The 23647-nt window shown below is 43.4% G+C and overlaps 1 protein-coding gene across 3 annotated transcripts in view; it reads left to right on the forward strand.

The window, feature by feature from the left end:
• The window catches only part of LOC113019666 (sodium/hydrogen exchanger 9B2-like), a 50715-nt gene that overhangs the window by 4526 nt on the left and 22542 nt on the right, over nt 1–23647 (forward strand). For 2 of the 3 annotated variants that reach the window (XM_026163455.1, XM_026163456.1), the window contains exons 1-2: nt 14468–14729; nt 16164–16272. In XM_026163455.1, coding sequence (XP_026019240.1) covers nt 14490–14729; nt 16164–16272 — 349 coding nt within the window. In that variant the 5' untranslated portion in view covers nt 14468–14489. Of the gene's footprint in view, nt 1–14467; nt 14730–16163; nt 16273–23647 lie in introns of those variants that run through there. The other variant, XM_026163457.1, reaches the window with a different exon arrangement.

Raw genomic sequence — 23647 nt, forward strand, 5'->3', positions numbered from 1 at the left:
GAAAATCCTCAGCATTTTCTGGCAGATGTTGAAGGACCTCAGTTGCCTCAAAAAATAGAGACGACTCTGGCCTTTCCTGTAAAGTGCTGTGGTGTTTTTAGCCCAGTCCAGTTTATTGTCAGTGTGTACTCCAAGGTATTTATAGTCCTCCACAATGTCAACACTGACCCCCTGGATTGAAACAGGGGTCAAGTGTTTCCTGGTCTTCCTGAAGTCCACGATCAGTTCCTTGGTCTTTGCCACGTTGAGCTGCAGATGATTCTGCTCACACCACGTGACAAAGGAGTCGACCACAGCCCGGTACTCTGTCTCATCATCCCTGCTGATGCATCCAACCACCGCAGAGTCATCAGAAAACTTCTGAAGATGGCAGGTCTCCGTGCAGTGGCTGAAGTCTGTGGTGTAGAGGGTGAAGAGGAAGGGGGAGAGGACAGTCCCCTGTGGTGCCCCTGTGTTGCTGATCACCTTGTCAGACACACACTGTGGGAGACGTACATATTGTGGTCTTCCTGCCAGGTAATCAACAATCCAGGACACCAGAGAAGCATCCGCCTGCATCGCTGCTAACTTATCACCCAGGAGGGTCGGCCTGATGGTGTTGAAAGCACTGGAAAAGTCAAAAAACATAACCCTCACAGTGCTCGCCGGCTGGTCCAGATGGGTGTAGACACGATTGAGCAGGTAGATGATGGCGTCCTCAGTTCCGAGACGAGGCTGATAAGCAAACTGAAGGGGATCCAGATGTGGTCTTACTATGGGTCGCAGCTGGTCCAGGATGAGCCTTTCCAGGGTCTTCATGATGTGGGAGGTCAGTGCCACGGGCCTGTAATCCTGGGGGCCACTGGGACGTGGCGTCTTTGGTACAGGGACGAGGCATGATGTCTTCCACATCACCGGGACCCTCTGCAGACTCAGACTCAGCATAAACAGTTTATGAAAGACTCCACACAGCTGGGGGGCACAGGTCTTGAGGACAAGGGGACTCACTCCGTCTGGTCCAGCAGACTTGCCTGAGTGAAGTCTCCTCATTTGCATCTCTACCTGGTATTGAGTGAAGGTGATGGGTGGGGGAGGGGTGTCAGGAATCTCACAGGAGGCAACATGTGAAGAGAGAGGCTGGCACAGTGGTGTGGCTCTGGATTCCAGGCTGACTACAGGTGAGGCTGTGGGGGTGGGAGCAGACACTGTGGTGTCGAATCTATTGAAAAACAGATTCAACTCGTTGGCTCTATTCTCACCTCCCTCAGCTCCCCTGCTATTGGTTGGCCTGAATCCAGTGATGGTCTTCATGCCCCTCCACACCTCTCTCATGCTGTTCTGCTGGAGTTTCCACTCCAGCTTCCTCCTGTAATTGTCCTTAGCCTCTCTGATCTTGTCCTTTAGTAACACCTGGATCTTCCTCACCTCCTCTTTGTTGCCCCCTCTGAAAGCCCTCTTCTTGTTGTTGAGGAGGGCTTTGATGTCCTTAGTCACCCACGGCTTGTTATTTGGGTAACAATGAACAGTCTGAGCTGGAACAATGGAGTCGGTGCAGAAAGTTATGTAGCCTGTGATACACTCAGTAAGCCCATTGATGTCCTCGCCGTGAGGCTCACAGAGTGTTTCCCAGTCAGTCACCTCGAAACAGCCCTGTAGTTCAACCAATATATTCAACCAATAAAAGGGATAGGATTAGGGCTGTTCGATATAGCGATATATATCGGATGACGATATAAAAACATCTATTGTTTCCTATTATCGTTTGTTTCGTGGTGTCGTAAAATAAACTGTTTACAGGAATATTTTTTCACCATTTTGATGGCTATATTAATTTCTTAAAGTTCTGTCTTTCTCTTATATTTAATAAAACCACACTATGGATGGACAAGCGCCTGTTTTTACGTGTTGTCGTTAGCAGCAATGACGGTAAAACCATCGCGTGGCTCCGCTGTCCTCTTGTTTGTTTTCCTTGTAAACCTTTCACAATAAAGCTCAAGATCCTGTTGAGACTTTTCAAAATAAACGTGAAAGAGTTTGCAGAGAGTTTATGGATGAGAAGCAAAAAAGAGCCGTCAGGTGCTAAAAAATAAACCTTAGAGTCAAACTTTGAAAGAAAATGGTGGCCTTTACAACTTATGTCTAAAAATGTATAGTTTCATGCATCGGTTAAAACACTCGACTCCAGGTAAAGGCCCAGTTGGAAACACTTCACGCAAGTTGAGTTGCCCGAGATTCGCATAATTTACAGAAAATGTTACATTTTTGTGATTTATATCGTTGTCAGGACGATAAATGTGTTATATCGGGATATGAGATTTTGGTCATATCGCACAGCCCTAGATAGGATAGAGGAGGACGAGCATACGGCCACATTTTTAAATATTTCTGTCATATATTCTTGGCGATCTCATGTAATATTGGTACCAAACCATTATTACACAGCTACAACTAATGGGTTTCAGCCCAGACTACAAAAAAATACACACATACTAGTAGCATGTAAACCCAACCCTGGCACATACAGATAAACATTGTGTGTCTCCAAACTTGCAGTGTTGGTCTTAGATATTGTTAAGGTTCAAAATATTGGGGATGGAGACAAGAGAAAATACCACAATAACAACACTGGTCCGACTGGGTTAAGTCAAACGTTGATTTTAATGATCACACGCGTGGGAGATGGACACTGATGCAGACAGCCTCAGATCTCAAAATGGTGGAGCATTGCTCAAACTCTTATAGCCTCTGGTGCCTCCACCTTATCATACAAAGCCTAAACATTCACATGCTTTCTCTCACACAGCGCCTAAGCTACGACCTTGGCTCCCCGTCTATCTGCTCCGGCTGAGATGGGGCAGAAAACTCCAGTATATTCTGTTCTCTTCTAATCAGACAAATAAGGCGATGACTTTCTGCAAACAGTATTTCTTATAACTCAGCAGTATAATGCATCATAAAACAATATCATTCATCCACAATAAATCAGCAGTCTAATGTAATGCAAATCAGTTTAACAAATGCAACAGTTATCAGCTTCTTCTAATTCAGGAGAATAATGCAAACTAAAACTACATAATAATTCACAATCTTTAATTAGGGGTCTAACATGGCATAAAATAATATTATAATCTAACAATATAATTTTCAAATATCTCAAGTTAGATTCAGAATCATTCTCATAACAAACACAAAGACGTTTGTTTCCAGAACATCCTCAGTCATAACCAGTGTTGGGACTAACGCGTTATTAAGTAACGCGTTACAGTAACTACGTTATTATTGTGGTAACGAGCACGGTAACTAGTTATTATGCCAAAATCAGGAACGCGTTAGTCGTTACTGGGATTTAGATAGGGTCGTTACTCGTTACTTCGTGTGGTGGCTATCGCGGAGCTTCCACAGATTCAATAACATTAGCAAGTGGTGGAAGCCAGCAGGTGGATGAAGGAAAAGGGAGGCAAGAGGAGAGACCCGAAGCAGCCGCCGGTCCGAGTGTCAGGTGAACTGAACTTCAGGTAAGAAGTTATGACCTGCAGTCCATCTGGGTCAGATATTTACCAAGTTTAGGTGGAGTTTATTTTCGTTATGCTGACTTTTTCGTACTGCGTGCTAGCTAGCATGACGGAGTTTCTATACAGCTGGGTGGGTGCTATGTTACTGATGTTGAACTTTATTTTGTTCATAAGGTTAATTATTAGAGTTGCCAACCGTCCCGTAAAAAACTGAACCGTCTCGTATTTAGAGAAAATATTACGCGTTTCGTATTGAGGTGAAAAGGAACAGTTTGTCCCGGACTTCAGCTACAATGAAAAAGACACAAAGCTGGAGTTTCTGTGTTTACGCTGCACAGCTGCCTCTTCTTCTCTCATCCTCTCCCCCTCCCTCTCCTGATTCTACTTCAATCATGAAACTGATCTATGATCAGCTGATTGGCTTTTCTCTCTTGTTTATTTATCGCCCACTTTGCGCCAGAAAGAGGAAACCAGCGGATGTCGCGGTAAACAACAGCAGCACGTTTAAGCTTGATCAGCTGTTGTTAGAATTTATTTAATATTAATTTCTAGTATCAGCTGATGTTTGCTGGAGCCACAGCTGTAAAGCTGCTGGTCATGATATCGGTTTGGTTATGTGGTGAGAGGGAAACATGAAGATGAAACCAGGAGATGTCCTTACTGAATCATCAGAGCTGTGATGGAGAAACAGGTTTACCTTTTAGTTAACATGAATGAGTTGAAGGGAAGTTATGAACTGTTTCTGAGAGATAAATAACACCAGGATCCTTTTCTAAGTAGCTGACAGCTGGTAACTGTGCAGGGGAGGATCTAGCAAAGTGTTGCCAGGGGTCCATGTAGGGCATTAACAGGGAGAGGTGGGCACAAGGAAATACTTTCTTATTCTCATTTAAAATGTCTCACTTTTAAAAAAAATAATTATCTGAGTCTTACAACAAACAATTGATAGATTGATACATATATACCATCAGAACAGTGTACATCACTGTCACAACAGTGTTTGTTTTCATTCAAAGGCTTTATGATTTTTCCTATAATGGTGAGCCGGTCTCTAGTCAAAATGCCCAGGCTGATTTTTTTGTCCCAGTCCAGCCCTGTATGCAGCTCATCTGCAGTCTGGTGTTACCTACATCTTCCTATTCAGAAGGCAGAATTTCCGAGTTCTGAGTACAATCGAAAGCACCACGACTGCAGTTTTTGTGTTGGATGTAAAAAGCAGGCTAGGATAGAATCAGGCGTGGGATTTCTCTCGTGGAAATGTGCACATTATTTTTTCCTTTCTATTGGTAGGTGGCACAGTGCACTTGTGGCAAGTAAGCAAGCTAGAAGACTGGCAATCTTGCTGGGTTATGGAAGCAACACATTAACAAGAGAATTCTGAGTAAAACCAAAGTTACTTTCCCTAGTAACTAGTTACTCTTAAAGTAACGAGTAACTTGAAGTAACTGAGTTACTTTTGATAGAAGTAACTAGTAATGTAACTAAGTTACTAATTTAAAGTAACTTACCCAACACTGGTCATAACCATAATCAGTCAGACAAACACCAGTGGAAAGAAAAACCCTTATGAAGTGGAACTGTGGTCTGTTGTAAGGTGTTTTCTTTTTAAATGTTTGCATAGAGGCACCAGTATTAACTTTTATAGCATTAGCTTCACAACTATACTTAATACTTTATGATTGAAATGTGCTGCAAAAAGGTTGAGGTGATGTCGCTGTCTCAGGCCATGCATCAAACACAGGTGGTTATGCCCATGCCCATTAACAACAATCTACAAGCAAAGGACTTTACACTTTTTGAACTGTTGTAGTCCTGTTTTAATTCCTGATTAGTTCTGGGTCTGGTTGAATTGGGGTTTAGTCCCTGTGTCTTGATACAGCCCTGATTTTGTTCTGCCTTGCTGCGTAATTAAAAAACTAGTTTAAGAAGGCCGGAAGTGCGAGGCTGTGAAATTGGACGGTCTAGCCTTCAGATTTGCATCACCGCTGTGTTGGTGGAGTTTAATAAACTCGTCCGTCTGCTCCTTGCCATCTAAAATATAACAGGACACTGGCGTAAATTCTTGACCGTCTCACACTTCTGTTTAATCAGTTTTCTGTTTAACGTTTATTCAGCTGTGTGAAAATCCCGGAGGAACCCACCCAATGGTTTAATAAAGTTTCATTTAATCTAATAATCTAATAACTTTGATCTCAGCCAAACCGATATACTCCGGAACAAATAAAACACAGAAAAAAGGCAAACAATTACATTTTTAAGTTATCTGAGTGACTTATATGTCATGTTTAACTTGAGTAGCGAAAGAGCGGGGGTCTGAAAACGATGAAGCCGGGAGTCTGCTGCTCTCGCCGGCGATCGTGGCTCAAGAGTTGGGAGTTCGCCTTGTAATCGTAAGGTTGCCGGTTTGAGCCCCAGCTTGGACAGTCTCAGTCATTATGTCCTTGGGCAAGACACTTCACCCGTTGCCTACTGGTGGTAGTCAGAGGGCCCGGTGGCGCCAGTGTCTGGCAGCCTCGCCTCTGTCAGTGCGCCCCAGGGTGGATGTGGCTACAATGTAACTATTGATATCTATGACTAGCTAGTTTATTGTGATGGTGCTTTTTTTTTTCTATTATTATGTTGCTCTTTGTTGTTTGCTGTCTCCTCTGTTTGTTTGTTTGTTTGTTTTTCTCCATACAGGTGACCCAGGAGTTTTTTTTTTGTTGTTTGTTTTTTTTTTCTCTCTTCCCCCCCTTCTCACCGTCTCTTCCCCTCTTTGGTTTTCTCTCTTTCTCTCCCCCTCTTTCTTTCATTCTTTCCCCCTGTCCTATTAAAAAAAAAAAAAAAAAGATGACAAAGGATGAACTGAAGCTCCGCCATCACGTGATGTCACATGCTGCTGTTTCTGATGTCACAAAAAAAAAAAAAAAAGGTTAAGTCTGGACTTTGACTGGTTCACTGCGGCACCTTGATTCTTTTATTTTTCAGATTTACTGCTTGGGATCTTTGTCTGGTGGTCCAGTCGACCCACTCTGGTCCCAGCTTTAGAATACTTTGGTATACAGAGAAGTTCAACCATTACTATTTTTGTACAATAAAACAAATAAAATGTTGCATTTTCTACAAAAACGGGAACATTAAAGCCCGACATCGACACCGTCAAACTCTGGATACTGTGCAGTGGAATATTCTGACCTTCTCTGTGTTATGTTGATATGGCTGAATGGATGGAAGGCTCCACAGCGTCATGTTGTGTCTTCATGTAATCCTCTGTTTGAACATAAAGTACTTGTCTGTACAAGTTATCTTTTACATGGACTGTTCTGATGGTACTCTTTGACCGTGGCAGGCAGATTACATGCTTGGATGAATGAATCTGTGCTTGTTATCATTCTTAGTCAAAAGCCATGCAGACTTTTATTGTGAAATGCTGTTTGAGCAGGTTTAGAGGAAGCAAAAAACACTATGATCCGCTTTGTCAAACATCACATCTGTGGTGCTCTTACTACCACTCACGGTTGTCGCCCTTCTTCCTGATCTAGCTTCAACAACTCTTTCCCACAGCCTGTGGCAATGCTCATCAAGTTTATCCCTCTGTTACTACAGGATCAGGATATTATTTAATGGACTTAGTGAATTTGTTAATTTCATTTCCAACTCCATATTTTGATTGAGTGAAAAAGATTCTTATGTCATGTTGGTGCAACCTCTGGGTTCATGCTTGTCACCCTCCTGGGTCGTTGATCCAGTGTTTTGAGGGTTCATGATGTACTTTTGGTTTATGAAGTTATGTTCCAGTGTTTCATCTGTTGTATTCACTCTGTTGTTTGTATCCCCAGGTCTTAGTTTGCTGTCTAGCCTTTAAGTTTCGGTTATTATTCCTGTGTTCCCCGTCCACTTGTGTATATAGTGTCTGCATCTCCTTCTGTCCGGTGTTGTGATCTCCCTCTTGCTGTGTGTCGTGTCTGTAAGGTAACTCCTTGTATAATTCTTTCTGGTTAGTATCTCCCAGTTGGCCTTCCCAGTTTAAATCTGTTCTGAGTGCAGTCCTGCTTGTGAGTCTGGATTTTGGGTCCTGGCACACACAGATTATCATGACAATGCCATGTCTGAAACAAAGTGTTTTAGGTCCTGTTTAAGAGAACTACCTTTTGATTGGCTGTTTATCATAAACAGAAGGTTTGACAGCTGAGTTGGTGCTGAGTGCTCAGAGCCAGAACTGTGTGTCTGAGATGGCCTTAAAAGGAGTCACTCTCTATGACATCACAGAGATCCAAGACTAGAAAAAACTGCGATCTTAGTCTGAAAGGCTGAGGATCATAGAATTTATTACTTGCCTCGTTATTTGAAACGTTGGCAATATTCAATATGGATAATTCCATATCCTGTTACAGTTCAGCTACTGTAACAGTTATATATGACAGAAAACGAGGGGAAAGTCCTCTTTGTTTGGATATCTGCTGCTGCTCGTTCAGTCCTACAGTCATTTAGGTTCGACGACCTAAATCCACCCTGAACTTATTATCTTCAACACTCCTGACAGTTGATGTGACACTGAGGTCAGGACTCGTGAATGTCGCATCAACATGAGGTTGGTGTTACTCAGCAAACGCTGACCCCACAGGATCCAGTTTCATATATTCATCCCATCTGCTTCCTTTACCACACACACATACACTTACTCAGGAATGTGTTACATTGTACAGTGAAATGTGAGCCTGTGGGTACAGCAGGGTGTGTGTTATGATGTGATGTACTTGGCTGAAAGAATGAAAACACAGCTTTGGCGTTCACAAAAAACAGTTACCGGTTCTAATTGCATCTGTGTGGCAGACAGAGTCCATTTCTGAGTGACCGTCCCTCAACATAACAACTCCTAAAACGAAGAGAAGAGAGAAAGAGAAAGAAGAAGAAAAGAAAGAGATAGAAAAGAGAAAAACAAAAAGAAAAAGAAAAGAAAGAAGGAAGAAAAGAAAAGAATGAAAAGAGAAAAAGAGAAGAAAAAAAAGAAGAAAAAAAGAAAAAAAAAAAAAAAGAAAAAAAGTTTATTTTGTGACCCAGAAAGATTAATTTTAAAACTTAGCAGCAGCCGCCATTGTTGGCAGCTGAAATTTGGCTGGGCCGCTGGGCCTTCAAATGCGGCCTCCAGAGGATGCAGCCGACGTTTTGGGACACCGCTAAAGTGTCTTGCCCAAGGACACAACGACCAGGTGAGAGGGCCCAGGGATCGAACCGGCGACCTTCCGGTTACAGATGCGCTTCCCAACCCCCTGAGCCACGGTCGCCTTTTGCTCCTCAGCTCTCTCACAGTGACTCAGCTATGTTCCAATCCCTCCATTCACCTGGGTACTCTCTTAGCTAAACTCAGGACACACACATGCATAAACATACACTGATAAACACTCATCCCCCATCCCTTTCCAAACGTCTTTGATGATTGTCTCCTCCTGGGACAGATGGCGGGTCGACTGGACCAGCGCACACATGCTGCAGGACCGGATGCGCTGTCTACACTGGCTCTCTCTTCCCCTTACCCACCCCTGTTGCCTGTCTGTTTCTGTGGTGTATTGACAGTTATGTGCTTTTTGTGCTGTAGTGTTTTTTTTCTCTTCTCAAACTGTTCTCACATTAGGAGCTCAGTCTGAGTGGAGTTTTTTCTCCTCCACTCCCCTCATGTTATGTTTTTTCGTTGTTTTTCCTATCGGCCTACCTCTCTGACATGTCTTCCCAATGTGATGTTTGTGTAAAGTTTGGTCAGAAGGTTTGTAAGTGCGCATGCGCCTTTAGTGTGCTGCCTGCTGTAACCTATAATTTCCTTTGGGATTAATACAGTGGAGCCCCGACTTACGATACCCCATTTAACGAAAAATTTAAGTTACGAAGGCACTTAACGGCAATATTTCTTCCTGTGTTACGGCAAAATGCCCGAGTAATGAAATCCGCTGGCTCTGATGGGCTGAGGCTAGAATGCCCACAATGCCTTCCGAATCATGTTACAAGCCCCTTGACTTTCATACTTGCGTTTCGCTGTTCCACGTGAACAATGTATTGTTGTTGCAGTTAGCAATTAGCCTATAGCCTGTCGTTCACTTAGAAGGCACGATGGGTGCTTTGACTTACAAAAATTTTCGACTTACGAAAGACCCACTGGAACAAATTAATTTCTTAAGTCGGGGTTCCACTGTATTTTGATTCTGATTCGTATAACCTTTAGGGCTTATTTTTATTTACTGCAGACCAAGTGAGGAAGTATGTGAAAGTATATGCAATGGACACATTGTCACCGAGGTACAGTAGAAACATGCTAGTCCCTGTATGAAGCCCCGGGCTATATTTACTAGGGGTGCAACAATACTCGTATCGATATTGAACCGTTCGATACAGTGCTTTCGGTTCGGTACGCGTATGTATTGAACAATACAAAATTTTGTATTTATTTTATCAACTTTTCTTCTGACGATGCTGTCTGTGTTGAGCGCTCAGTGGATCTGCGTTTGACTACTCCACCTAGGCTGCACTGTTGAGTGCAGATCCACTGAGCGCAGTGCAAGCTAGCAAGACAGAAGCTAAGGTCGTTGCAACATGGCAACTGCCTCAACGCTACCCGAAATTGAACCTCCCCCACCCTCATTCAGATCTGGCATTTGGAACTATCTTGGTTTTCATGTGAAGCATGACCCTGATGGTAAGCGCGTCATGGACAAAAGTAAAACATTATGTCGGATGTGCCACGCAATGCTCAATTGGTGGGAACTAGTGCGTTAGCGCAGTTAGCTTGTTAACATGTCGACGCCGTACAGCCCCATGCACGGGGGTGATCCGCGGTAACTGGTTAACGGAGATTTGCCGCGTTATGGCGTTAATGTCATTTCAACGAGATTAACGTTGACAGCACTAGTGGGAACACAATGAATATGACTGCATATTTATGCCGACATCATCCTAGTGCAAAGACAAGTGGAAGCAGACAAAAACAACAAGCACGCATGCTACAAACTTTACCCGAGTCATTTAGACAGCCGTTAGCACATGATTCTCCTTATGGGGACCTGATATGTTTATATTATTTTGTTGTTTCAGCAACATTCAATTTAAAAACTGCACGTTTGAGTTAAAATATATATTTATAATTTTAATAAATGACAAATTAAAAAAGCATGAACATTTTTTTTGTATCGAAAAAATATCGAACCGTGACACCAAAGTATCGAACCGAACCGTGAATTTTGTGTATTGTTGCACCCCTAATATTTACATAACCATCCTTGTAACCATATGAGTTGGGTAAGGGTGGATCTTGCCATCAAAGGGAGAAAACCGCATGCTTGTTAGATAATAACCTGTTATTAACCCTATGCCCATTTTTGTTAATACTGCCCACAGTTTAAGTAATGTTATTATTTTAGTCCATTACTAATAATGTGTGTCCAAGGATGTGCTGAAGAACCTGTAGGCCTAGTCCAGGGGTCGGCAACCTGCGGCTCTTTAATCGTTGTACTGCGGCTCCAGGTGGTTTGGGAAAATAAATTAGAAGTATTTAGCTGAAGTGTATTTTATTTGTGTTTAATTCTTTTTTTAACTTGTAGTTCTAAATTGGAAGATTATTGTGATATTGAAATATAAAAATAATATTATATTATTATTATTATTATTTTTCATCGCTCAAAATAAGCGTCACTCGCGGAAGCCGGTGTACCCGCAGAAACGCCGTGCATTTATCGAGACTTTCAACCCCAGGTAGGCCAATTATGGATCTTCGGATCCACATTATGTCAGCTGCTGTTCTCCACTGTGAACTATGTTAAAAACAAACACCGCTCACGCCTCACAGATGACAGCTTACAGTCCTGCGTAAAGATGAAAGTGACTTCGTACAGCCCCGATTTGCAGACGCTGTGCGCAGAGGTTCAGGAGCAGAGGTCGCATTGTAAACATATCACGGCAGACCCGACGATGTTTCCATCAACACACTTTTCAGCATCTCTTTATTGACCACTTTTCACACACGGTTGCTGTACGCATACAGCCAGATGTAGCTTTTCAGCTCACAGCACGACAACACAACAGCAGAGATAGCACAGACGTTAAGGCGGCGAGGTGTGATTGCGGGTGCCGCTCAGGTGCGTCCGCCTCCCCTGCAGCGGCACTGCAGACCACACCCTGCCACACACATTAACCGGGTAAAATACATATTTAGGCAGAATTTTGCAAATATCTATTTTTCATCTTTTAGCAGCATAGTGCTTTTTTCCAATTGTTTTTTAAAAGTCAGGTCAAGGCTCCAAAAGCCCGAAGGCGATAAAAGGGTGGCGGCTCACAATAGTTTTTGTTTGCTACATGGATTATTTTAGTTCAGCAGGGTGTCTTTCCTTTTGTTATATTTCTTTAAGAGTTCAAAATGTGTTAATTACATAAATAAAATGTAATTTTCTCTGTAGCACTTCATGGATTTCAAAAGCAACACACCTTAGTTGTTCACACAAAGCATAAAGGTAAAAAAAACAATATACAGTGTTATCTTCATTTTAGATGTCAAAAAGTATTTGCGGGTCCAAGTGGCTCTTTGGGTGTTAAAGGTTGCTGACCCCTGGCCTAGTCTATATGTGTGGTTTAGAGCAGAGGTCCCAAACTCCTGGGCCACAGACCGGTGAGTAGCTTGGTGCCAGGCAGCAAGAATTGAGGCTCGGGTTTTAAATTTATGGTTTTCAGTAGTGGTGCAACGGATCACGGTTGATCCGTAATCCGATCCCACTCCATGGTTCGGCACATACGTAATCCGAAGATTCGAATAAGAAGAAAAAAGTATGTGTATGGTGCGTGTGGTCAGTAGCGATAGCTATGGTCAGTGCTAGCGGTCCAAGTGGAGGAGCAGAGGAGTTTGCGGTATTTAAGCAGCCCTTTGCTGCCCAATCTGACCGGATTTAAGCTATTTTTAAAAGCTATTGGGGTGTTTAGCTGCAGACGGGAGGCTGCATTCTGTTGTGGGTTTTTTATTATACATTTTCATGTACTTCTTTATTTGTTTTGTACAGGGTGGGCCATTTATATGGATACACCGTGATAAAATGGGAATGGTTGGTGATATTGAAGTCCTATTTGTGGCACATTAGTATATGTGAGGGGGCAAACTCCTCAAGATGGGTGGTGACCATGGTGGCCATTTAGAAGTCGGCCATCTTGGATACAACTTTTGTTTTTTCAATAGGAAGAGGGTCATGTGACACATCAAACTTATCGGTAATGTCACAAGAAAAACAATGGTGTGCTTGGTTTCAACGTAACTTTATTCTTTCATAAGTTATTTACAAGTTTCTGACCACTTATAAAATGTCTGCTGCCCATTGTGTTGGCTTGTCAATGCAATCCTCTTCTTCCACTCTTCACACACTGATAGCAACACCCCAGGAGAAATGCCAGCACAGGCATCCAGTATCCGTAGTTTCAGGTGCTGCACATCTCGTATATTCACACCATAGACAGTTGCCTTCAGATGACCCCAAAGATTAAAGTCTAAGCGGGTCAGATCGGGAGACCTTGGGGGCCATTCAACTGGCCCACGACGACCAATCCACTTTCCAGGAAACTGTTCATCTAGGAATGCTTGGACCTGGCACCCATAATGTGGTGGTGCACCATCTTGCTGGAAAAACTCAGGGAACGTGCCAGCTTCAGTGCATAAAGAGGGAAACACATCATCATGTAGCAATTTCAAATATCCAGTGGCCTTGAGGTTTCCATTGATGAAGAATGGACCCACTATCGTTGTACCCCATATACCACACCAAACCATCACTTTTGTTGGTCCAACAGTCTTGGAGGGATCCATCCAATGTGGGTTAGTGTCAGACCAACAGCGGTGGTTTTGTTTATTAACTTCACCGTTCACATAAAAGCTTGCCTCATCACTGAACAAAATCTTCTGCGTGAACTGAGGGTCCTGCTCCAATTTTTGTTTTGCCCATTCTGCAAATTCTGTGCGCCGATCTGGGTTATCCTCGTTGAGATGCTGCAGTAGGTGGAGTTTGTAAGGGTGCCATTTGTGAAGGGATGTTCGACTAATGCCACTCTCCAGTGACATGCGGTGAGTTTCTACGCTGTGGGCTCTTGCTGAATGAAGCTGGGACAGCCACTGATGATTCTTCATTAGTGACAGTTTTCTTGCGTCCACATTTTGGAAAATCCAAGTTTCACGAAACTTAGCAAGCAGTGACTGTAGCATGGGAGATGGGTGGTCTCGTAGGGTGTCTTGCATTGAAATCTGCTGCAATGACCCGGTTACTGCGTTCACCAGATATCAACATGATTTCGATCCGCTCCTCACGTGTTAACCTCTTCGACATGTCAATGGCTGTGAACAAAGAGAAACTTGTAAATAACTCATGGAAGAATAAAGTTACGTTGAAACCAAGCACACCATTGTTTTTCTTGTGACATTACCAATAAGTTTGATGTGTCACATGGCCCTCTTCCTATTGAAAAAACAAAAGTTGTATCCAAGATGGCCGACTTCTAAATGGCCACCATGGTCACCACCCATCTTGAGGAGTTTGCCCCCTCACATATACTAATGTGCCACAAACAGGACTTTAATATCACCAACCATTCCCATGTTATTACGGTGTATCCATATAAATGGCCCACCCTGTAGTTGTGTGTCTGATTTTGAAAGAAATATTTCCACGTTACCATAGCGACCAGAGAGCATTAAGGGGCAGAGAGGAGGGTGTTGTGATTTAATCTTTTATGGTGTTTTACTGCCTTCGTCTTTTTAAATCAGCTGTTTATTATTCTATATGACTTTTTTAGTTTTTCTTGCCTCTTACTTTTATTTTTATTTTATCACCATCTCTAAAGAGATCTCTGAACATGAAAAATCTGTAAATCACATTATCATATTATGTTTTTACCTTTTAAGAAGTTGTTGTTGTTGTTTTGTTTTGTTTTGTTTTTTTAGAATTTTTTTAAATGTTAACAGTAATTATATGGAGTAACTTTTAGGGTCTTAATAATTCGTTGACCATGAAATGCACCCACTTTAAGAGGTTTGACAAGAAGAGGATAAAGGACACCACCTTACAGTCCATGTCTCTAACCCAGTTATCTCTCTCTCTTACACACACACACACACATGGGTGCATACACATGCGCATACACCTGTTCCCGGTAAAGGTAGGGAGTAAAGTTCAGGCTGGTCAAGAGGACAGAGAGATCACCGTCCTGCCCCGGAGGAAGACGGAGGAGCCGGACGACACGACCACGGTGAGTGCTTGAAGAGTCACCCCTGAAAGGCCAGCTATTTATAGAAAACAAATGCATGTGTTGGGGTTGTTCTTGCTCCAGACTCGGTGATTATAAAGGTTTAGGTCAAATGTATGTGGACAGATGAGCACTGCAGCATTAACCACCCAGAAGTCCTGGATTCTATCCCAGCTGTCCAAATATGCAACCTCTAAGGGGTTTGTCAGCAACCTGGTGATAGTTAAGGGTTTAAGATGCCACCTGTGTTAGTGATCATAAAATTTCTGGTTTAGGCTGTGTGTCACATAATGCTGGGCATACACTGTGCGATTTCTGGCCCATTTTGAGCTGATTTTTGATGATCGGCTGTGTTTCGCCTTCATCGTGTGTCGTGCATCGTGTAGTATACGTGGGGTAATGAGAAGCGATTAACACCTCACGAGCAGCTTCCGATCATCAATTGCTTGGTCGTAAGAAAATCAAACCTGTTTGTAATCCTGTCGGCCGTCATGAGGGTGTCACCGCAGCCTCTCACACTGCACACGCGCAACACAGAAATAAAAGTGAAAAGACGGAGCAGCACGGCAGTGCAGCGTGTGATCTGGACACAAGCGATGGAGGCACAACTTGTAGAACTTTGCCAAGCTCATCTGAACCTTTTCGATGTGGCCTCACAAAATTATCACAACCACAACAACCATGACAATAATTCGATGGACATTCCTGCTCAATCACAGCTGCCTGATCAATGTTTTTCATTAGCAATTTAGCAAAGTTGATGGTGGCGGTGTGCGTGACTGTGTAAGTGAAAGACAGAGAGGAAGAGCGAGCGACAGATTTTGTGTTATAAGCTTCATGTTATGGACGCACAGTGTGAGCACTCAGGTCGCAACTGAGTATCGGGCTGTATAGTGTGAGACCCTGCATCGTGATCTACGAACTTGTAACCCCTGCGAGTCAATCGTGCAGAAGCAGAGCAGAAGCTGAATAACACGACTGAAGAAAAAAAAAAAACTTGCACAGTGTATGACCAGCTTAAGACAAAGACTGGTTGGCAATGTTCTGGAAATGATCAATTGCTAAAAAAAAATGTATTTTTTGGTTGGTGGGTGGTAGCAGGAGGTAGTAACTATGAAACTGGTTGCTAAAGGAAGTAGTTGCTAGCAATCTCTAGCTGAAATTTGTTGCAACTTGTGCTCTTTGTCAGTTGGAAGTTGCAATGAAAAGGCACAACTTTTACTTGAAAGACAAATGTCCTATGATCGGCAATATTTTAGACAAGGTGGAGTCTTCTATGCGAACTGCAGTAATCTGTTGTGATATTTTTTCCCTAGCATTTAGTGTTTGCCATGGCATTACCAGGCAGTATCTAGGCAAGTGTGACCTAGTGATCAAGGTCCAATTATCTGACTTAAATAAAAATCAAAAACAGAAAAAAAATCTGTGTGTGGATAGATGACGATGCCATCATCTGAGTCGCCCTCCTCATGCTGCGCGTCCTGTATCAATCTGAAGGACAGATGTCCTCGACCTCGGGGACTCATCAACCTGCTCATCACTAAAGGTAACGAACACTCATAATGTGAGAATTATCAGCCCAAGGACCAGAAGTGGGTCGAGTATCCAAAAATTGTACTCAAGTAAGAGTAGCATTACTTTAAAATATTATTACTCAAGTAAAAGTGAAAAGTAGTCATCAAAAAAGTTACTCAAGTAAGAGTAAAAAAGTAGTTGGTGAAAAGACTACTCAAGTAGTGAGTAACTGGTTGTAATGTCCGATATATTTTTTTAAATAAATACTATCAGACAAACAAATATAAATGTACAAATTTTAGTATTTTCAAGTAGAATATATGTAAAAATATCAACAAAATAAGGCACTATATATGCAGTATACTTTATATTCATGTTTGCTCTAAATGGCACAGCAGCCTCAGAGAAAACATTAGAACAAGGAGAACTTCAAGACATGTTGAGAAGGTAATTTATCCATTTAAATCAGCTGTGGTGGATCAAGAATACATCTAAAACCTGCAGGGGCACCGGCCCTCGTGGACTGGGATTGGGGACCCCTGCTCTAGATGCAGGAAGAGCTGTACTGATTTTGATCGACAGCTTCTTGATGTGAGGAAAGCCATGCAATAGATCCACACCTCCAGTGAACGGACATGGAAGGTACCTCTCCAGCTCCCCTGCTTCTGGTGTTCCTGACCCAATGGATCCATTATCTTCGTCGGTTAGGCTGCTGTTTGAGCTGGTCTGATCCAGCGCAAACAGCAGGTGATGTCTGATGAAGTTGAGACCTGTGGAAAGATGTGTGGTTTTCCAAAGAATTAGGTCTAGGCATTATAGTGCTGTATAGACTGCCAAGCTCCAGTTGTTTGGCATGAAAATGTGATTTGATGACAAGAAGATTTGATCACACTGGAGATGGTTTTTTACTAACTCTTGTTGAAAAACAAAATTTTGTCCTTCATATCCTGCACAAACAGTTTGCAATGAATTCCAGATTAAGTTCAAAATAAGAAAGCATGCAAGGCTAACACGTGCTAGCCAATAGATCCTCCTCACACTGTTTGGCTGTTACTTCAATGCAGACTGTTTAAACTAAACAAGTTGCTGTTTTACATAATATGTCAACAGAAGTATTGCCTTCTGATTTAATAGTTAAAGCAGTAGAGATGAGCTGTGTTTACACGTGCGTGGAACTCTAGGTTCATTAACCAGGCTAGCTGTTAGCTTATAGCTCACCCGTGCTAACAAGCAAGCAGTTAAAAGCTGCGGAAACAACACCCACAAACGTATCTCACTACAACGAGTGATTCATTCAAACTCGATTCAGTAAAAAAGAATCGAATTTACCATCACTATAACCACAGCTAAAAAGATATTTAGAGTAAACTTACCGCAACACGTTTCCTCAGGTTACATGAGTTGAATTTTTTCACACTGAAAAGTTCATTTTGGCTCGCACTGAAGACACCAACACTGAAGACATAGCTGTTCTTTTGTACTGCTTTTAAGTGAAACAATCTTTGTATATGAGGCCAAGAGTGTTCATCCTCTTCAGTTCTAGCGGAGACAGTTGACTCTGCCATGTTTTCATGTGTTTCTTCTTTCCGCGTGTCCACTACTTTAAAACGCTTGGGCCACTCTGCCCGCCACAGTTTCAAACTGGTCATGTGACTGCATGGCCACATCTGATTGGTAAAAGAGTTGCAGGAAACGCCACTGGCGGCATGATCCATTATTAGCAGTATTATGTAATGTGTGAAATTAAATTTTTTTTTTTTAAGTAACGAGTCGACATGAGGCAACATGTGGAAACAGGTAACAAGTGGAGCAGGGCGATATGACCAAAAATATTTATCACGATATACCTTTTAAAAATTTGCGATAACGATATAACTGACAATATAATTGACACTAGACAAAATACTTTACAACTCCTCAACTTTATTAGTGCAAAGAAAAAAAACCATCAATGTATTTTCACTTAAACAAGCAGCTGTTTTAAGTGCATTAAAGTTATATAAAAAATTAACAGTGCAAATGCAAATTCCTTGCTGACAGTTTAACCAAAAGGCATTTCCAGTGGAAACTGGCCGACATATCCTCAGCATAACCATGTATAATATCCACAAAACTTAAAAAGAGGTTATACACACACAATACGGTAATATTATGTTGAAGCACAGTACGTATCACTCCGCGAGGCTCCTGCCTACGATAGCTGTAATGCTCCGACAATCCATCAAGCGGTGCGGGTTCGTAGCTTAGCAAAGTCGTACTGAAACATTTGACAGATTTTTGAGCGTCGTCTACCACATAAAATCATTTCGAGGTCAGTAAACGCAACCATAATTCATACATAAGGCACACTGTCGATTTTCAGAAAAATCAAAGGATTGATTTTAAGTGTGCCGTATTTTCCAAAAAACACGGTAATAACGACAGCCCGCTGGCATGCTCTACCAAAAATAGTGCTTTGTTGTGTATCTGACGGATGAAAGCTAAACCAGTTCCACACCACTGAAGTTGCAGCATTTTTACAGACCAATTCTGGTTCATCCGTTTCATTTAACGATCCACTTTCGCTCTTCTCATTCTGCGTCGCCACCATGTGCATATGTAAACAAAGGCACTGCGCATGCGCGTTTTACCCATATTCTATCGCGATGTTTCATTTTCCTATCGTTGGCCAACATTACACCGGTATTACCGTGAACAGTGTGTGTGTGTGTGTGTGTGTGTGTGTGTGTGTGTGTGCAGGTAAGAATGTGTGTGTGTGTGTTATGTGTGTGACATAAAAGCAGGAAACAACATCACAAGAAAGATCTTCCAGATAGAATGTATCTGCAATAAAAGCCTCTCCCAGCACAGAGTGGCTGGAGAGGTGGTCAAAGGAATGTCTTGTTCCTATAGATTGAACTCAGACTTTACAAATTTAAGAAGCATAATGACAAACATTCATCAATTAGACTTAACATTCCCCCCCTTTTGTCATTCTGTACTTAAATTTCAACTTATGCACCCTTGTTTTGACAGTGTCAGTGTAGATTTCATTCATACACAGCTCCTCATGTCATTCACCTCCTATTGCAGCAAAAGTTCACACTTAATTCATGTAAACAGTTAACCTGCTTCTCATTGATCTCATACACAGTAAACTTCAACTTGCAAGTAAACAACTGAATGTCAACAGTCAAACAAGAATAATCAACATTCTCAAAAATCATATGTCACTACAATCCAACTGCATACAGACATAGGCAAACACATCAGTTGACTTTATTGTTTGTCCATGTGGCTCTCAGCTGACTTCAAAGCTGTAGCCTGGTCAACACTCCTTTTTATGACTCCTATCAACCCCCCAAATCTTCTCACTGTAGGCATCCTGTGGGGGTTAGAGTCAACCGGTGAATTATCTGCATTTACAACTCTTCTCCTGTCCTGTTGTCACCGCAGAAAAAGCTTTTGTAAAGGAAATTGGATCAAGGTGTTTTGATCTTCTTGGCTCAAAACCTCAACCAGCTTAGAGAAGTGTTCATGATGTAAATATAAACAAAAGGCTTCTCTGTTTACATCCTTCTTGCAGAGGACAAAAAGAATAGGTGACGTTGCACAAATTCCATGGTAAATCTCCAACTTGGACTAATCCATTGCCCTTCATACACATAGGTAACTGGCCTGCTTCCAGTTCGTTTAGCTGTATAATGTCCAGCAGCGTGTCAGATACTTGGAGTCAGACGAGCAGGTCTGTCTTACCAAAGCAGTTCACCTTCCCAGCTACTGGTGAATCAACCTTCCATTCAGGTTCAGAGCAGTTGAAAAGTTGGCAGTGTTCCAAGTACGTTTACTCCTGGATGTGTTGCTAAGGCAACCAAACAAACTGTCTCGCTCTCAGTAATGCTATATGGCCACAGTCCAGAAAAATGTGTAGACAAGCATAAGAATTGGTCTCGTTGTTTATGTGAGCGGTTGTCTTCATAAACTGCCACCAGTAGTTGGTTGAAAACCCATGCGGGTACTGGGTGTGGTTTGCTCTGTCCCAGTGCGCTCCTGTCATCCCACTCAGGGTCCACAGGCTCAAGAAGGTGCACAGCACATTCCCAGCCATTCTGATGAGTACCTGTGGCTCAGTTGGTTTCTTCACCGGATTGAGACGAGGGGCCCTGGAGGCTTTCCCCCCCCCCCTTTGTACCCGGTCTTCCTGCCATTTACTCCGAGCTGGCCTGGATGTGTGTGTCACCTTTTTTCAGTGCGCTTGATGTATCCAAGTGTTTCTTTCAGCAATCTTCACTGCTGTGGTCGTCGTCAGCAGCACCTGATAGGGACCTTCCCACCGTGGACTGGACCAGCACTTCCAATCTCCAGATTTCAGACTCTGCTCCTGCGGAGAAACAGAATCATCTGGCAGATCATTTGTTCTCATGACTTCTTTACTTTTAAACATTTCAAGCATCTAATCTGCTAATATGCTCTCTCTTCTCTTCTGCTTTTCTATCATCACTACAGAAGACTAGAACTCTAAATGCTCTACTATATATAATTTCAAAGAGTCAGACCGTTCTCTGTTGGAGTAATCCTCATGTACATCTTAACTAATTCTATACAGTCTTACCATGTCCTGCCTGTCTCTTCCATTGACTTAAAGTCTTAGCTTTACTGTTCCATTAGTTCTCTGTACCAACCTTGCACTTTGTGGGTGATATGAACAATAATGTTTTAGTGTTATCCCTAGATGTTGTGCCATTAATCCAATCACTTCATTCACAAAGTGACCATTATCCCTCTCTGGAATAATGGGTCTCTGGAATCCCGAAATGGCATCTGCTTTGCTAGCTGGGAATTCGATTTCTACCCACTTTGAAAAAGCGCACACTATCACTAAACAGTACTTATAGTTATTACAGTTGGACAGCTCTATAAAGTCCATGTGAATAACTTGAAATGGGTGACTGGGTCTGGGGAATTTCCCTCTCTTAGGTTTCAAATTACCCCGAGAATTGTACTTGCAACATATCATACATGACCTGCAAAATTTTTTTAAAAGGTATTAAATCCTAGAGTATAAAAATGTTGCACTACTGCTGTCATCATTTCCCTCCTGTTGAGATATGGCATGGCCCATGGCTCAAAATAGCAGCAGTCTTATACAAATTCTAAGGCAGTATCGGTTTATCACACAGACAATAAGATTAGATGATAAGATTAGATGGCGCGGCCACGTCCAGACGCCTTCCTTACCGCTCCGCTCCGACTATCCACTTTTCTTGTTTTTTACTTATTTTTTGCTCTGGTTTACATCCCAAAATCCTCTAGTCTTATAGTATACGACAGCGGATCACTTGTAAACATCGGTGCCAAGGTTGCACATCTAATCTTGGACACTTTTAAACCTGACCCTTCCTGGCCGCCAGAGATTCTACGCGGCGCGGAGAACAACAAAGGACGGGCCGCTCATCCGAGGCACAGAACAAAGAAGCGCCGGGGAAAACGCGCTGGTATTAGGAACAGACTGAGACAGCAGGCGCATCGCGCACCACTGCCCAGTATCCTACTGGCCAATGTACAATCCATGGAGAACAAGCTCGATGACCTAAGAGCAAGGGTCACCTTCCAACGTGACATGAGGGACTGCAACATTCTGTACTTCACGGAGACATGGCTGACCCCCACCGTGCCGGACCAGGCCGTAACTCCGTCGGATTCATTCTTTGTGCTCCGCGCGGACAGAACGGCAGAGTCGAACAAAACCAAAGGTGGAGGAGTGTGTTTCATGGTAAACAGAAAGTGGTGTGATGCCAGGAGCATTTCTACTCTCTCCAGCGGCTGCTCGCCACATCTAGAGTTCCTGAGCATTAAGTGCCGCCCTTTCTATCTGCCCCGTGAGTTCACCTCAGTCATCGCCACGGTGGTCTACATCCCACCCCGAGCGGACACAGGTATGGCTTTGTCCGAATTACATGATGTGCTGAGCTCGCTTCAAAACAAGGACCCGGGCGCAGCCCTCATTGTAGCAGGAGACTTTAACAAAGCGAACCTCAGACAAGTCATGCCAAACTTTTACCAGCATGTCTCGTGTCCAACGAGAGGGGATCGGATTTTGGATCACTGCTACACGCCATACAAGCAGGGCTACAAAGCTGTCTCACACCCGGCTTTTGGGAAGTCTGACCACAACGCCATCTTCCTCATTCCCCAGTATAAACAAAGCATACGGAGGGAAGACGTGACCACGAGGGAGGTAAAACGGTGGACTGCCCAATCAGAAGCTACGCTACAGGACTCACTCAACGACGTAGACTGGGACATGTTCAGAGCATGCGCAGTCGACATCAACGAGTTTACGGAAGTAGCAGTATGCTTCGTCAATATGCTAGCGGAGGAGATTATCCCCACTGCGAGAGTCACCACATTCCCAAACCAGAAACCGTGGATGGACAGATCGATCCGCACTGCAGTAAACGCCAGGACCGCCTCCTACAACGCGGGTCTCGCCACTGGCGATATGAGCGCCTACAATGCGGCCTCATACGGCGTGCGGCGCGTGGTGAGAGATGCCAAACGCCGGTACCGGGAACGTGTGGAGTCCCGCTTCCACCAGGGCGACACACGGAGTATGTGGCACGGACTACGCACCATTACGGACTACAAAGCCAGGGACACTGCGCCGATCAACGCCGACTCTGCATTCACCAACGAGCTGAATCGGTTCTACGCCCGTTTCGAGGTTAGCCAGGCGGCTAATGCTATCTACCACCTGACTACCGAGGACAGTGACGTCATCAGCGAGAGACCGGTGACCAGCATCGCGGAGCATGACGTCCGAGCGGCACTGAGGAGAGTGAACACAAGGAAAGTGGCGGGGCCAGACGGCATCACCGGCCGTCTGCTGCGCTGCTGTGCTGACCAGCTAGCAGGTGTGTTCACTTACATCTTCAACGAGTCCCTGGCGAAGTCTGTGGTCCCCACATGCTTCAAAAGATCCACCATCATCCCTGTGCCCAAGAACAGCAAACCCTCATCCCTGAACGATTACCGGCCAGTTGCACTTACCTCGGTAGTAATGAAGGTGTTTGAGAGGCTGCTGAAGAACATCATCTCCTCCTCCATCCCAGACACCACAGATCCGCTGCAGTTCGCCTACAGATCCAACAGATCCACAGAGGATGCCATCGCCCACGTCCTACACACCACTCTCAGCCACGTGGACAAGAAACAGGGTAACTATGTGCGAATGCTGTTTGTTGATTACAGTTCAGCGTTTAACACAATAGTGCCCTGCAGACTGTTCACAAAGCTCAGGGATCTGGGACTTAACAGCCGTCTGTGTGCATGGGTGTTGGACTTCCTCACTGGCAGAACTCAGGTGGTGAGGGTGGGCAGGTGCTTCTCCAACAGCATCACCATCAACACAGGAGCACCTCAGGGAT

This window comes from Astatotilapia calliptera, chromosome 3, assembly GCF_900246225.1.
Source record: "Astatotilapia calliptera chromosome 3, fAstCal1.2, whole genome shotgun sequence".
NCBI lineage: Eukaryota > Metazoa > Chordata > Actinopteri > Cichliformes > Cichlidae > Astatotilapia > Astatotilapia calliptera.